Source organism: Halichondria panicea, chromosome 12 (genome assembly GCF_963675165.1).
Source record: "Halichondria panicea chromosome 12, odHalPani1.1, whole genome shotgun sequence".
Classification (NCBI taxonomy): domain Eukaryota; kingdom Metazoa; phylum Porifera; class Demospongiae; order Suberitida; family Halichondriidae; genus Halichondria; species Halichondria panicea.
The window spans coordinates 733,744-748,299 of NC_087388.1; the positions used below are offsets into that span (position 1 = coordinate 733,744).

Consider the following 14,556-nt stretch of genomic DNA (forward strand, 5'->3'; position numbering starts at 1 on the left):
CTTTTTTGTGGTTCCCCTGGCCAATCCTAGCAATTTTTCACATTGCAAATGTTTTTATAGTCGGATAGAATCCATGGACTCCATGAATCAGCTGTGGGGATCAATAAAAATATGTACTACATGTATTATAACAATAATTATGACACAAAGTTTCCTGAGCTGTCATAATTATTGTTATAATACTAGCCTCGATCCCAGGCCGAGTTTTCGCTTTTATAACGGTTAGGCGAACAACTGGGCCTGGTACTAGTTGTCTGCGCATGCGTCAAATTTTCATTGTATATTTGTGGTCGGCAAAAATATTTAATAAATCAATAATAGAAATTTGTACACAGAAAATGCACAGAGTGAGTACACAAAAGATGCACATAGGGAGCTGCTTCACAAAGGCCTGGGGAGTTGCCAGTTGTGCTGCAGCACAATTACAGTGACCCAGGGCAACTTCAGGATGATTGAATGCCTTCAAATTACGTTTCAAAAAGATTTAGCAGGCTGCTGGACTTCTCTGATTCTAGGCCCCAACTCGTAACTCATTGCTTGAGAAAACGTAGATTCTCTTGATGTCTCTGAGCTACCCAGCAACGCTCGAATGAGCAGGTCATACTCCAGTCCTGTGTCTGTGAGTATAGGACAATATTAAAAGAAACCAAAGACGGTTAAACCCTTACCTCAAACTGTCCAGTCTCGTCCGTTAGTATAGCCAAGAGGAGCACTGTTGGGATAGCTGGATATTAGCCATTGCTCCTGTACAGAGAAGTAGACATTTTAAATACGTGTAGATCTATACATATTAAATTTCTCGGTTATAGTGTCATTGTCGACGAGCTGATGATGGCAGCACCAAGTTCTCTAGCTCACACTCTTCACTTGATCCACCATATTAATGATGAAACTATAGTCTACCTACATTCTTGCCAAACATGAACAAGACTTGATAGCATAGCCGGCCATAGGGCCCACACAAAAATATCTGACCTTAACAAGCTTGACAAAGCTTTATACCTCTTCCCTTGTTGTTCAGTCTTCAGAATAAGCTTCAGAGAAGAGAGAAGCTTCAGCTAAGAGCCATTCCAATCGATTCCAATACTGATAAAACGGGAACTGACTTCTAGTACACGATAGTACACGAATATAAATGTCACAAAAGTGAACGAGAATATCCATTCGTCAGAATCTGACGAACGATTGACGCATGCGCAGACAACTAGTACCAGGCCCAGTTGTTCGCCTAACCGTTATAAAAGCGAAAACTCGGCCTGGGATCGAGGCTATTATAATACATGTAGTACATATTTTTATTGATCCCCACAGCTGATTCATGGAGTCCATGGATTCTATACGGTAACCACTTGTTGGGTAAAAAATTCGTTTATCTTGAACGCAGTGATTTTCGTGAGTAAAAATTCGTTTGACTTCGTTGCCTCCACTGCATTGAATGCGTTCCGGTAAACCATGGCAGGGAAAAAATGTTGAAGGTCAGCTTGCTAATTACCCGCTACATGTATTATAATACTGTAATAAGAGTTTACTCTGAGAAGATATTCAAAACACATTATTTTCGCCATACAGGTAAACCTGATTCAACAAATTAATAATGTACAGCTATAAAACAAAAATACATCAATAAAACGATGCACACACAGCAGCAGAGTCACAGTTGCTTAATTTGTAAGCTTTTAAAGTTCATCGATAATTCCCACTCTGAACAGGAACCTGGGAATGTAAAGGCAACAACATTAACAAACAAAAAATGGACTAACTTTTCTATTTACGTAAATAATACAATATGAGCCACTGCCACAAATCTTGCAAAGAGAAGCAATTACAGGAGGTTGAGGTGAGGGAATGCTTCAGAGTATAAAGTTACTCATGCTATAATTCAATTACTGCTGTACTGTGCTGTATGTGAAGGCTTCAAAATGTGTGGCCACCACCCACACACAGCTCTGTGTGAATTTTGAAGGCAAGAGTTGTAGCAGCGGCTCGTAATTCTAAATTCATCAATATAACCACTCACCTTAAATTTAAATCCGCAGACCTGCCACCATTGCTGCAGGAAAGTTCCTCTGGTACAGTGACTCCTGAGCAATACCAAGTCCATCAACTGATTGCTGCAAGGCATCTCCTAGCAGGAAAGCTTGTTGTGTCTCTTGTACAGGCCTAACTCCTGTATAACTATCACCAACTGTAATCCTTGCCTGAAACAGTCCATGACCAATAGGTGCACCTGTCTCCTGCACAGGTTGCTCAAGGGGGGCTCCAGCATCAAGTGGTATCAAGGGATTCTGATCTTCTGCATGTATAGCTTGCCAAGCATTCTGAGCTGCAGTCACTAGCTTATAGCAGCAGTGGAGAGCTACTAGCAGGAGCAGCAGAGTTAGAGTTGCTTCTAATAGTGAGGCTGGATACATATTCACAAAAGTTCTCCTAATCACAAATAAATGACCATAGCTTAGTGTTTTGCTTGGTTTATATTACATCAAAGTCGCCAGTGTACCTGATGTCGTCATGTCCACGTTGACTGTAAAAGTTTATCTGCCGTGAAATGCAATAATTTCAATGTATAGTATACAAGATTTTACGGGGATTTACGGAGGGTTGTTTACTACCTCCTGCACAAAAGCTGCTCTTGCAAAACTTTACGGGTGGGGCTGCTTCTGCAAACTGTACATGCTCAGCAAACATGTAGTGTCAGCTGTAGCCAGCCACGTGGGGCTGCAAATTAACCAAACAAGAAAAATTGTGGTTGAAGTTGGATAAACACAGTTTCATTCTAAGCATAACTTTGGCTTGGGGCCGTTTTTGTCTTGAGCACTTTACATACACTTGAAAGGTATTTTTGATGTGTAAATGTTCAGTACTAAAGGTATACAACATATTGTTTGTGTCCAATGCTCCTTTTAACAGTTATGATCCTATTAAAATAGAAAAAAATTCATAGTAACGAGATATTGTGCATACATAATAAGAGTGTAGGGGTCTTCTTTTCTTTTTTTCTCTTTCTTGGTGAATATCTGCAATTGGGGAGAGAAACAGAAGTGTATATTATACTCTTCACGGTAAGTAATTTTCACGATGGTGATTCGATTGTGGCCGGTGTGTACACTATGCACCATGGTGTTCAGGAAAGTACAAGCACTTTGGTGCAATGGACAGTGAGTTGCAGGCATTCATAAACAGGTGAATGTAGACTCGCAAGCCGTCACTGTTGCAGGCGCCTGCAACAGTGACGGCTTGCTACATTCATAAACACAACTTATGGCTTAGCATTACAAGCATAAACAATGCATTTGCTATGCATGTGCTAAACAACTTTCCAAGAAATAAAAACAATCCAGAAATAAAAACAATCCGCTATTTAAGCCTCATTGGCTCCCAAACGAAACCGTTAAAAATTGTAGTATATGCTTTTAGAGCTTTCGTACCACCATAGATAGCTATTGCAACAACTTGATATCCAATTGCGAAAGTACAAGACAGACTGAACTATGTACTGGCAGGCTGCAAGCAAAACCGGATGTAGCACTTGTAGATTTAAGTGCATTAAAGGGTCTAGGGCATGTGTGCATGGATGCCGGTTCATTTCGTGTAAAAACTTACCAACAAAGGATGGCCCAGTTGATTCCCACAGTGGAGATGATGAAGATGACTCTATTGAAACAGAAAACTCAGATTCCAAAACAGAAGATGACCATCATGACAGTACAGACTCGATAATGGAGTCTGTGTTTAGCAGAGAGAATGAATATTAGTTTTTAATAAGGACAGACCTATTACTTCTAGCCATATTAATACTATAACATATTCATAACACATAAAGGTTGGGGCCATTTTTGTCTTCCAAGTCTATACAACTAGAAACTATCATGGTATTATACTAAAATAACTTGCCTTTAGTATTACCGATTTTCGTTTGTGTCCATCTTTTAGTTTCAGAAATATTTAACTATCTTTCTGCTGATGTAGCTTCCATCCGCCATTTTGTCTTGAACTCTTTGCTAAATTTCAGTCACTAACAACGCGCTTGTGCTGCAAATATTGGCTGATATAGAAGCCTGTAAACTAATCTATCTGTAACTGTGTTTCTGAATAGCAGTAAGAACCTCTGAAGTACAAAACTCAAGCTGACATAAACCAGCCCTGCATTTGTTTACTTACTTACTTTCTAATTGTAGCACACTTCCTGCTAGGCTGATAAATTTTGCGGAAGTGTGACACTGGCGACTTGACTGTACATATTTGTAGATGATTGGCGCGGTTGATTGAGAATTCGTAGCCAAGTTCTTTATGGTGCATGTATCCAAATGCAGATATGCAGATATGGAAGCATTATTCATATCTATGGATGAAGCCAAAATACAACAGTGAACGCTGTTTCTTGGACCTCGACAATTATCTACACGACATCTAATCCCATCTAATGGCTGGCTACAGGATAATTATTATGATATTCATTAAGGTAACTACGGAAGTTTCAGTAGTGATTTTGGGCACCGGGTGGAATCAGGGCGTAGTAAAATGACCACTAATTGCATTTGCGCAAACATTGGACTGATAGGAGCTACAGGCTTACTCTAGAAACACCCACGAACATGTACAGCACACCTCAGAATTAGCCCTTTGTGCTTACTCACCATGTACAGCACACCTCAGAATTAGCCCTTTGTGCTTACTCACAGCTAAACCGCTTCTGACACAATCTGAACCACCTCCAAAGGTGGGTTGGCTAAGTTATAGTTAGAACATGGGCATGAGGTATCTATAGCCCTGTTTACACGCAGCATCTAATGCGCATTGTAAAGCGCATTACTATTAACGAGGTCTAGTTTAATACATTCGATCAATCCTATGTGACTTCTTTTCCTAAACATATTTGCTTTTGTGAGAACAATTCAAAGATTTGTGGAACTCAATTTGTTGATAAAACCATGTATCCCGGTCAAACATTTACAGTATCTCTAGTTGCTGTATACGCACTATAAATGCGCTATCAAAACCGGCTTACGTAAACCGCCTACCTGATGTGGTTTGAAGCCGGATCAATGTGGTTTAGACAAACAACTGCAAGCGCAAAGGAATGCAAAGAATTCATTTGTGGTATAAGAAGTGGTATAAGAGAGAAGAATGAACAGAGGAACATATTGAGATAAAAGCAGTAATAGCTATCTGGGGAGCTACTGACTTGCAGCAGCAACTTGATGGAGCTGTAAGAAATAAACTGATTTACGAAAAAATATCAAAAGAAATGAAGAAAAAAGGATACGAAAGAGACTGGATTCAATGTAGGGTAAAAATTAAGAACTTAAAAACAAACTACAAAAAAGTAAAGGACGGTAACAATAAGACAGGGGAAAGTAGGAAAACATGCAAGTTTTATGACGAGCTGGATAGGATTCTGGAGCACCGACCAGCCTCCGCTCCATCTTTCCTCGTTGACACCAGCTCTGAGGTGGAGGAAAGGGTGGATGAGGTCGTGGAGGATACAGACGGTACAATATAATGTTATAATTGTATACTTAACTTTCTTTTTAACACAGATGGCAGTCAGATCCAGCCACAGTCTCCAGTGGAGAGTGCGGATGATGTGGCCGATACTGAGGGAGAGCCCAGTACCTCTGGAAATAGGAAAATAGATGATTGTGAGTTAATAGAAAACATACAAGTAAATACAAAATGTTCAATAATAATTATCTATACACACCCAAAAACAGGTACTCCCCCACCAACAAAGAAAAGCAAGAAAAGCAAAACCGAAAAGGCTATGGAGAAGCAGCTGGAGACATTTCTGGGCTACCAGAGAGAAGCAGAGGAAAGGTTTGACAAAAGAGAGGAGGAAAGATGGGAGAGAGAGAGAAAGTTAGCGGAAACAAGAAGAAAGGAGGAACAGACGCACCAACTCAACATGATTCAAATGCTTGGACAACTGATACGGCAACCAGGACCATCACAGTATTATCCACCATCATCGCAACCATTTAACCCTGACTCACAGTACGACTACTAACTTTTAAACATCAAACATTAATCATACAGTCATATAACAATAAAATAATAATGCGTATGATAACATAAGTTCACATAATTATCATGTACTAAAATATTGTGTTAATGTACTATGTGTTATAGTGTCCCAAAGCTCGAGGGCTTTAGCCCGAGGGATGAGGGACACTATACAGTGGTTTGCACAACAGTTGTCCAGAGCATACAGATAAGGAATTTGTTTGTTTATACAACACTTTCCTAATATGGACTATGTATATGCCCACAATTAATACATGACTTGTGCTAATCAAAACTAGAGCACTAAAGTGCAAACCCTCGGCTGGTGACATGATTATAAAGAAACCAGAAGACTGATATAATGCAGTGCATATAGTGATGTTGTTATCATCATCATGCATGACTTGCACAGCAACTCAGGAGCAATAAAACTAAACCAGACTGGGAGGCATGCTGAAACATTTGAGAACAGGTAGTAGTACTATAAATATATGCACTGTGGATTAGGATCACAGCAAACAAGCATGGAGTCTCAGAGAAGTATGGCTCCAGGTCCTGCATGGATCCCAGTCAGCTAAAGCAAGCTTTCTGCTTTAGTGACCCTGTTCCAATATTGTTCCTGGTATATACAGCTTTCTACGTTAGTGACCCTGTTCCATTGTTTCTGGACCTGGTACAGGATCACTTCAGTTATAAGTAACGCATGTGCAAGTTCTGTTCAAGCTACATTTTGCTCGCTTTTATTAGACAACGAAGCTTTAACACCCAAAGCTGCCACTATTAGAAGTACTGACTTGTTGTGTGGAGGCTACCCATGCTGTAAACGCAGTGCTAGAGCATCCAGGTAAGCAGACCCAGTCATAAGCTTCTTAGCTTTTGCTCGTTTTTATTTGACAACGAAGGTTTAACATGAAATTCTGCCACTATTAAAATTAATAACTTGTTGTATGAAGGCTATCCATGCTGTAAACGCAGTGCTGTGCAGTGGCGTAGCCAGAGGGGGGCAGAGGGTGCTCCAGCACCCCCCTCTGGCCTCAGACTCTGCTCCACAAGTTCATTTTACTAACTAGCTAGCTGATATGAGATCGAGAGTAACTCTAGAGCTCTCAACTCAAAACTCCACCTCTAACTATCTATATAGCTCCACCTCCAAATATTCATTCCAGTCAGTGCACATGCGCAAAGCCACGTGCTGAGCAGACCAAGGTCCCCCACAGAGTTGCAGACTGTTAATGTTCAGCAGCTATCACCATCATCATCATGAGTATTTTTCCGTTGAGCCCAGTTCACAGAGCAGCACTGCAACTGCAAGTGGCTTGCCACCCTGTCCTGCTAATTCACAAGCAGAACCTGGTTAGCAGCTGCATGATTTAATTGTCACAACTCAAAACAATGCATTTTATAGGACATCTTCAAATGAAGATGTGGCTTAACCACCAGTACCCTCAAAGTAGCAGTACCCTCATTTCTTTAGCCAGATTGCGTTAGAATCAATCTCAGAGCATGTAACAACAAAAATTTTCTGAGGGAGTGCCCCCACCCCCATTGGTAATAAGCACCCCCCTATCTCAAATCCTGGCTACGCCCCTGCTGTGGCATCCAGGTGAGTAGATTCACCTGTCACAAACAAACAAACAAACAAACTAGAGCACTAAAGTGCAAACCCTCGGCTGGTGACATGATAATAAAGAAACCAGAAGAGTGATAATGCAGTGCATGTAGCATGTATGACTAGCACAGCAACTCAAGAGCAATAAAACTAAACCAGACTGTAGGGATGCTGAAACATTGAGTATGTCACATGAGACATGCACTAGCACTGTGGACTGGGATCACAGCAAAGAAGCCTGGAGTCTTAGACTAAGAGAAGTATGGCTCCTTCCAGGCTAGAGTATAGGATCCAGAGTCAGTCAACAACAACTAGTCACAATTCTACTTTCTTGGCCCTTATTCATGTTACGGGATCACTTCAGCTGCAAATACCTAGTCAGCAGAGGTAGTAATTCTAGCTTTCTACTTTAGTGACCCTGTTCCATTGTTTCTGGTACAGGATCACGTCAGCTGTAAGTAACCCATGTGGAAAAATCACAATGTAACATAGGGGTATCTCGAATAAAGGCCACGTGTAGTTAGCAGCTGCCAACGGGCAAGTTTAGCTTTTGCTCGCTTTTATTCGACAAAGAAACTTTAACATCAAAATCTGCCACTATTTAAATCAAGATATTGTTGTGTGAAGGCTATCTATGCTGCAAACGCAGCGCTATGGCATCCAGGTGAGTAGAAAACCCCGTCACAAACAAACAAACAAACAAACTAGAGCACTAAAGTGCAAACCCTCGGCTGGTGACATGATTAAAAAGAAACCAGAAATATAATGCAGTGCATATAGTGATGTTGTTATCATGTATGACTTGCACAGCAACTCAGGAGCAATAAAACTAAACCAGACTGGAGGCATGCTGAAACATTTGAGAACAGGTAGTGGTACTATATAGATATATGCACTGTGGATTAGGATCACAGTAAAGAATCCTGGAGTCTCAGAGAAGTATGGCTCCAGGTTCTGCATGGAGTAGGATCCCAGTCAGCAGCAGGAGCTATAATTCAAGCTTCTACTTTAGTGACCCTGTTCCATTGTTCCTGGTATATACAGCTTTCTACTTTAGTGACCCTGTTCCATCGTTCTTGGTACAGGATCACTTCAGTTATAAGTAACGCATGTGCAAGTTCTGTTCAAGCTACATTTTGCTCGCTTTTATTAGACAAAGGAGCTTTAACACCGAAAGCTGCCACTATCAAAAGTACTAACTTGTTGTGTGGAGGCTACTCATGCTGTAAACGCAGTGCTAGAACATCCAGGTAAGCAGACCTAGTCACAAGCTTCTTAGCTTTTGCTCGACAAAGAAGCTTTAATATTAAAATCTGCCACTATTTAAATCAAGATATTGTTGTGTGAAGGCTATCCATGCTGTAAACGCAGTGCTGTGACATCCAGGTGAGTAGAAAAGCCCATCACAAACAAACAAACAAACAAACTAGAGCACTAAAGTGCAAACCCTCGGCTGGTGACATGATTATAAAGAAACCAGAAATATAATGCAGTGCATATAGTGATGTTGTTATCATGTATGACTTGCACAGCAACTCAGGAGCAATAAAACTAAACCAGACTGGAGGCATGCTGAGAACAGGTAGTGGTAGACTACTATAGATGATATGCACTGTGGATTAGGATCACAGTAAAGAAGCCTGGAGTCTCAGAGAAGTATAGCTCCAGGTTCTGCATGGAGTAGGATCCCAGTCAGCAGCAGGAGCTATACCGTATAGCGCGAAATGTTCGAGGGGCTTAATTTTCGCGGATTTCGTGGGTTAGAATTCTATACGAAAATTAAGTCCACGAAAATTATTCTTTAATTAGAATTACCTGCTATCGTGCAAATATTTAAAGGCGTGGCTTCCGGTAAGCAGTCATTCCGCGAACATTGTGCAACGAAATGGTTTTTAGAGGCCATTCCACGAAATATAAGTGCCTCGAAAATTTCGCGCTATACGGTAATTCAAGCTCCTACTTTAGTGACCCTGTTCCTGGTATATACAGCTTTCTACTTTAGTGACCCTGTTCCATCGTTCTTGGTACAGGATCACTTCAGTTATAAGTAACGCATGTGCAAGTTCTGTTCAAGCTACATTTTGCTCGCTTTTATTAGACAAAGGAGCTTTAACACCGAAAGCTGCCACTATCGAAAGTACTAACTTGTTGTGTGGAGGCTACTCATGCTGTAAACGCAGTGCTAGAGCATCCAGGTAAGCAGACCTAGTCACAAGCTTATTCAAGCTTCTTAGCTTTTGCTCGACAATGAAGCTTTAACATCAAAATCTGTCACTATTTAAACCAAGATATTGTTGTGTGAAGGCTGTCTATGCTGTAAACGCAGCGCTGTGGCATCCAGGTGAGTAGATATACCTGTGACAAACAAACAAACTAGAGCACTAAAGTGCAAACCCTCGGCTGGTGACATGATTATAAAGAAACCAGAAGACTGATATAATGCAGTGCATATAGTGATGTTGTTATCATCATCATGCATGACTTGCACAGCAACTCAGGAGCAATAAAACTAAACCAGACTGGAGGCATGCTGAAACATTTGAGAACAGGTAGTAGTACTATAAATATATGCACTGTGGATTAGGATCACAGCAAAGAAGCATGGAGTCTCAGAGAAGTATGGCTCCAGGTCCTGCATGGATCCAAGTCAGCTAAAGCAAGCTTTCTGCTTTAGTGACCCTGTTCCAATATTGTTCCTGGTATATACAGCTTTCTACTTTAGTGACCCTGTTCCATTGTTTCTGGACCTGGTACAGGATCACTTCAGTTATAAGTAACGCATGTGCAAGTTCTGTTCAAGCTACATTTTGCTCGCTTTTATTAGACAACAAAGCTTTAACACCGAAAGCTGCCACTATTAGAAGTACTGACTTGTTGTGTGGAGGCTACCCATGCTGTAAACGCAGTGCTAGAACATCCAGGTAAGCAGACCCAGTCACAAGCTTCTTAGCTTTTGCTCGTTTTTATTTGACAACGAAGGTTTAACATGAAATTCTGCCACTATTAAAATTAATAACTTGTTGTATGAAGGCTATCCATGCTGTAAACGCAGTGCTGTGGCATCCAGGTGAGTAGATTCACCTGTCACAAACAAACAAACAAACAAACCAAACGACTACTATAACCCGTGGCCGCCCACGCGCCTCGGGTTAACAAACAGACCAACATACTACTATACCCGTGGCCGCCCACGCGCGCCTCGGGTAACAAACAAACAAACCAAACGACTACTATAACCCGTGGCCGCCCACGCGCCTCGGGTTAACAAACAAACCAACAGACTACTATACCCGTGGCCGCCCACGCGCCTCGGGTAACAAACCAAACGACTAACTATAACCCGTGGCCGCCCACGCGCCTCGGGTTAATAATTATAAGCCTATATATAGTGCGCATGCCCAATAAATTGAGTTTAAAAATTGCTACATTGTAAAGATGCCTAAAGCTTATTCAGATGATCTGCGGTGGAGAGCTGTGTGGTTGAGAGGCATGTCTTACTCTGAAATAGCTACAGTGCTGTTCATGAGTGAGAAATCCGTTTATAGGCATCTTCACTTATTTTATGCAACTGGGACAGTTGAGCCTATGCTGCCCACTGGCAATTGCAGTAACGGTTTAACTGATTTTGAAGCATTCACTGTGCTGCAGTCTATACTTCATCAGCCTAAGGCATACCTGGATGAAGTTCGGCAGAAACTATTTGACATCACCGGCAGGTGGGTACATCTCTCAACGATATGTCGTACAATCAAAAGGCATGGATTTACTAGGAAAAGAGTGCAGTCTATTGCTCTACAGCAAAGCGAAACGAAGAGGGTACAATTCATGTCTGACATATCTGTATTTGACCCTGATATGTTGATTTGGATTGACGAGACAGGTTCAGATCGAAGGAACAGCATTTGAAAATTTGGCTACTCACTTAGAGGAACTAGACCTCGCACACACGTACTAAGAGTGTCTGGAAAAAGATATTCAGCAATTCCTGTAATGACAACGCGTGGAATTGAAGACGTTTATGTATGTGCAGATTCTGGGAATGGTGATGTATTTGAAGACTTCGTTTGTCAGTGTGTGCTACCTGTGATACTACCATTTGATGGGAATAACCCCAGATTAGTCGTTGTAATGGACAATGCAAGTATTCATCACGTTCAAAGGGTGTATGATATCATTACTGGAGTTGGAGCTAGACTTGTATTTCTCCCCCCATATAGCCCCGACTTAATGCCGTTGGAGGAAGTATTCTCAAAAAGTTAAATCTGTGCTAAAGGCTAATGAAGCTGCGTACCTTTATACTCTAACAGCGTCCCTCATTTTGAAAATGGCCTTTTGTACAGTGACTCAAGCTGACTGTTTAGCTTACATCAGACATGCTGGCTATTTATAATTAATGTGACACTTTAATTATTATGAAAATTAATTTTGCATTAAACCAAAACTCTAATAATGTACAAAGGTAGCTTAAGTGTCATTTTAATTGACGAAGTAAATTAACAATTCCAGATCTTTGTTCCTCGTATTCTTCACTGCTTAAAACTCCACCATCATGAAGATCTCTCAATTCACCCAACTGTTTAAGGTACGTACTGCGTAGCTGAGCTTGTTTCATGGGTGAGAAAGTAGGAGTAGAAGGACACTGCTTGTAAATACAATTTAGTCTAAAAATATTTTTAATACTTGTGATGACCAGTTTCATGTAAATTTTCAAGAAATATGCTAAATCAGCATTTAGACTGTTGAAGAGCTGTTCCTACTGTTCCCAGTGTTTCTGTTATTATGTCCACTTTCTCAGTCTTATCTGATAATTGTATTTCAAAGAAGATGATCTGACACACACAGAAATGGAGCACCCCCCCCCCCCAGTGAGGGGAAGCCCCTGGATGACAAGTCAAGCATCTCAAAACAAGATGGTGACTCTGGCGATGGCTGTGAGAGGGAGAATGGACCTCCTGGAATGGAGACAGGAGTAGAGACTGGAGTGGATACGACTGAAATGGATACTGGAATGGAGACAAGAGTGAGGACTGGAATGGAGACTGGAATGGAGACTGAGACTATAACTGACTGATATTACTACCAGTGTGTCTCAGTTCTATGTGAATATATCACTAGTAGATACATCTTGCAATTTATTTTATTTTCTATACTTATTAGAAATCTTTTTTCATAAATCCAGAGATACAAAAGAAAGGGGATTGGAAACGAAATTTTTACGAAATTTTTGCGTGAAGCATTCCGCGTTATAGGGCGTGGCTAAAACTACAAAGGATTATATTTATAGTCAGCATGCTCATTACCTGTCTTGACTGCTCTACAATGTGCTGTACATAGAAACAGTGAAATTGATCATTTTTAATGTTGATTTTTCTAAAAAGTAAAGAGAATTTAGCTCTAAAAAGTCGACTAAGCCATACAGCCACTATTACTAGACAAATAAATGCTATGCAAGAAGAAATAGCCTTTACTATGAAGTCGTAGGAGGGACAGACCCGTGGTGTGTCTAAAAGTATACTAAAGTAGTTTGAAGGACTATACTGCAAACGTTTATGAACAGTACAGCTTATTTATAGCATGAAGCCATTCTATGTAGCACTTAGATACATAATAACCAAGTCAAGCAATGTCCTTTGCTGTTTTGACTTCACAGGAGGGACAGAGAAAAGTTGACATAGAGTACTTCAAGCTAAACTCAAAAAAATTGGAAACAGAGTAAAGACAACGGACTTAGAGCTTGTCAGTGGTATAAGCTTACTTCTCTCAAGTATCTCCCAGGCCCTGAGTGATCTCTAGTGGATAGGAGAGCTAGAAACCAGGGATACAAAACCGTAGCGCAGTCCTCCATGTAATTATTTGCGAGCGCAATAATTACACGGAGTGCTTCACCGGATGTCAGTCCTTTTACATAGGGCGTGGGCGATCGTTTCCAATCCCCTTTCTTTTGTATCTCTGATAAATAAATCATGACATGAAAACTATTTATTGTATTTTTCAATTTTAATATATCAATTATTAAATACCAACATAAACACGATTAGTCTAAGAGCTTTAGAGTTCTCCTACACTATAATATATAATTATAAAGTGTCACTCGGTATGTTCGCTGCCAGCTGCCTCCAGTGTGTGTCTATGTAGTGGGAACTGTTCCCATGGTGATGAAAGGTCAAACTTGCGGAACTCTTGAGTCATTTCTATGGGCTCGCACACGACACGTTTCAGTTCATCGTCGTACCTCACCTGTGAAGAGGAGAATTAGTATAAATTATTATGGGAATAAAATTAATGTTAAACCCCTATATAAAGCTTGGTACAGTACAATTATATTATTTTTTGTCTTGGACTTCTCTTTCTACATGCAGGATGTCGTGTATGGCATATACTGTCTTCGTACAGTTTGACCTTTGGACCCACCTCCACATAGCCGCTGAGAGGGAAGTCTTTCCTAAGTGGGTGTCCCTCGAAGCCATAGTCAGTGAGCAGCCGACGTAGGTCAGGATGGTTGGAGAAGAACACACCGTACATGTCCCACACCTGAGCAACGAGAGGGAACAAAATCATTGTCTGAATTTTATTATTGTCTATTATAATTATTATACTGTACAAACTAACTTCAAACAGTACATGTACATGTAGTACTTAGCCTATAGCTAATATAAAATCGGCGTATAAGTACCAGCTAGGTCATGCACGCACACCTCTCTCTCCAGCCAGTTGGCAGCGTTGAAGAGGCCAGTGACGGACTCTATGGGGGTCAGCTCATCAGCGTAGGTACGCACTCGAATACGAGAGTTATACACAACACTCAGCAAATTGTACACCACCTGTGAAACGATCAGTACAGAAAAATAAAGCAAGAAGAGTAAACTCACAACCTAACACGTACAATGTATAGCCTCGTTCCCAGGCCTTACTTTTTCTTGCTGTTGACAAGAAAGACATAGTGCTAG

General features: G+C 40.8%; 2 protein-coding genes and 2 long non-coding RNA genes across 4 annotated transcripts in view; 1 reads left to right on the top strand and 3 right to left on the bottom strand.

Annotated features, from left to right (window-relative positions):
* Positions 1 to 300: 300 nt before the first annotated feature.
* On the bottom strand, positions 301 to 1,268 carry LOC135345098 (uncharacterized). Its single transcript, XR_010397638.1, has 2 exons — positions 669 to 1,268; positions 301 to 617 (listed from the first exon to the last, which is right to left on the bottom strand). It is a non-coding gene; the product is annotated as an uncharacterized LOC135345098 (long non-coding RNA).
* A 1,544-nt stretch (positions 1,269 to 2,812) lies between these two features.
* On the bottom strand, positions 2,813 to 4,168 carry LOC135345099 (uncharacterized). The gene is made up of 3 exons (XR_010397639.1): positions 3,892 to 4,168; positions 3,601 to 3,723; positions 2,813 to 3,014 (listed from the first exon to the last, which is right to left on the bottom strand). It is a non-coding gene; the product is annotated as an uncharacterized LOC135345099 (long non-coding RNA).
* Positions 4,169 to 5,245: 1,077 nt separating this feature from the next.
* Positions 5,246 to 6,087, top strand: LOC135345100 (uncharacterized). The gene is made up of 3 exons (XM_064542451.1): positions 5,246 to 5,489; positions 5,538 to 5,639; positions 5,712 to 6,087. Exons 1-3 carry the CDS (start codon positions 5,246 to 5,248, stop codon positions 6,002 to 6,004), a joined length of 639 nt encoding a protein of 212 aa, XP_064398521.1. The 3' UTR covers positions 6,005 to 6,087.
* Positions 6,088 to 13,570: 7,483 nt separating this feature from the next.
* The window catches only part of LOC135345115 (NADH dehydrogenase [ubiquinone] iron-sulfur protein 3, mitochondrial-like), a 2,339-nt gene continuing 1,353 nt past the window's right edge, over positions 13,571 to 14,556 (bottom strand). Inside the window, exons 5-7 of the mRNA XM_064542469.1 lie at positions 14,305 to 14,430; positions 14,021 to 14,140; positions 13,571 to 13,846 (exon numbers count right to left, since the gene is read on the bottom strand). Coding sequence (XP_064398539.1) covers positions 13,697 to 13,846; positions 14,021 to 14,140; positions 14,305 to 14,430 — 396 coding nt within the window. The 3' untranslated portion in view covers positions 13,571 to 13,696. The remainder of the gene's footprint in view (positions 13,847 to 14,020; positions 14,141 to 14,304; positions 14,431 to 14,556) is intronic.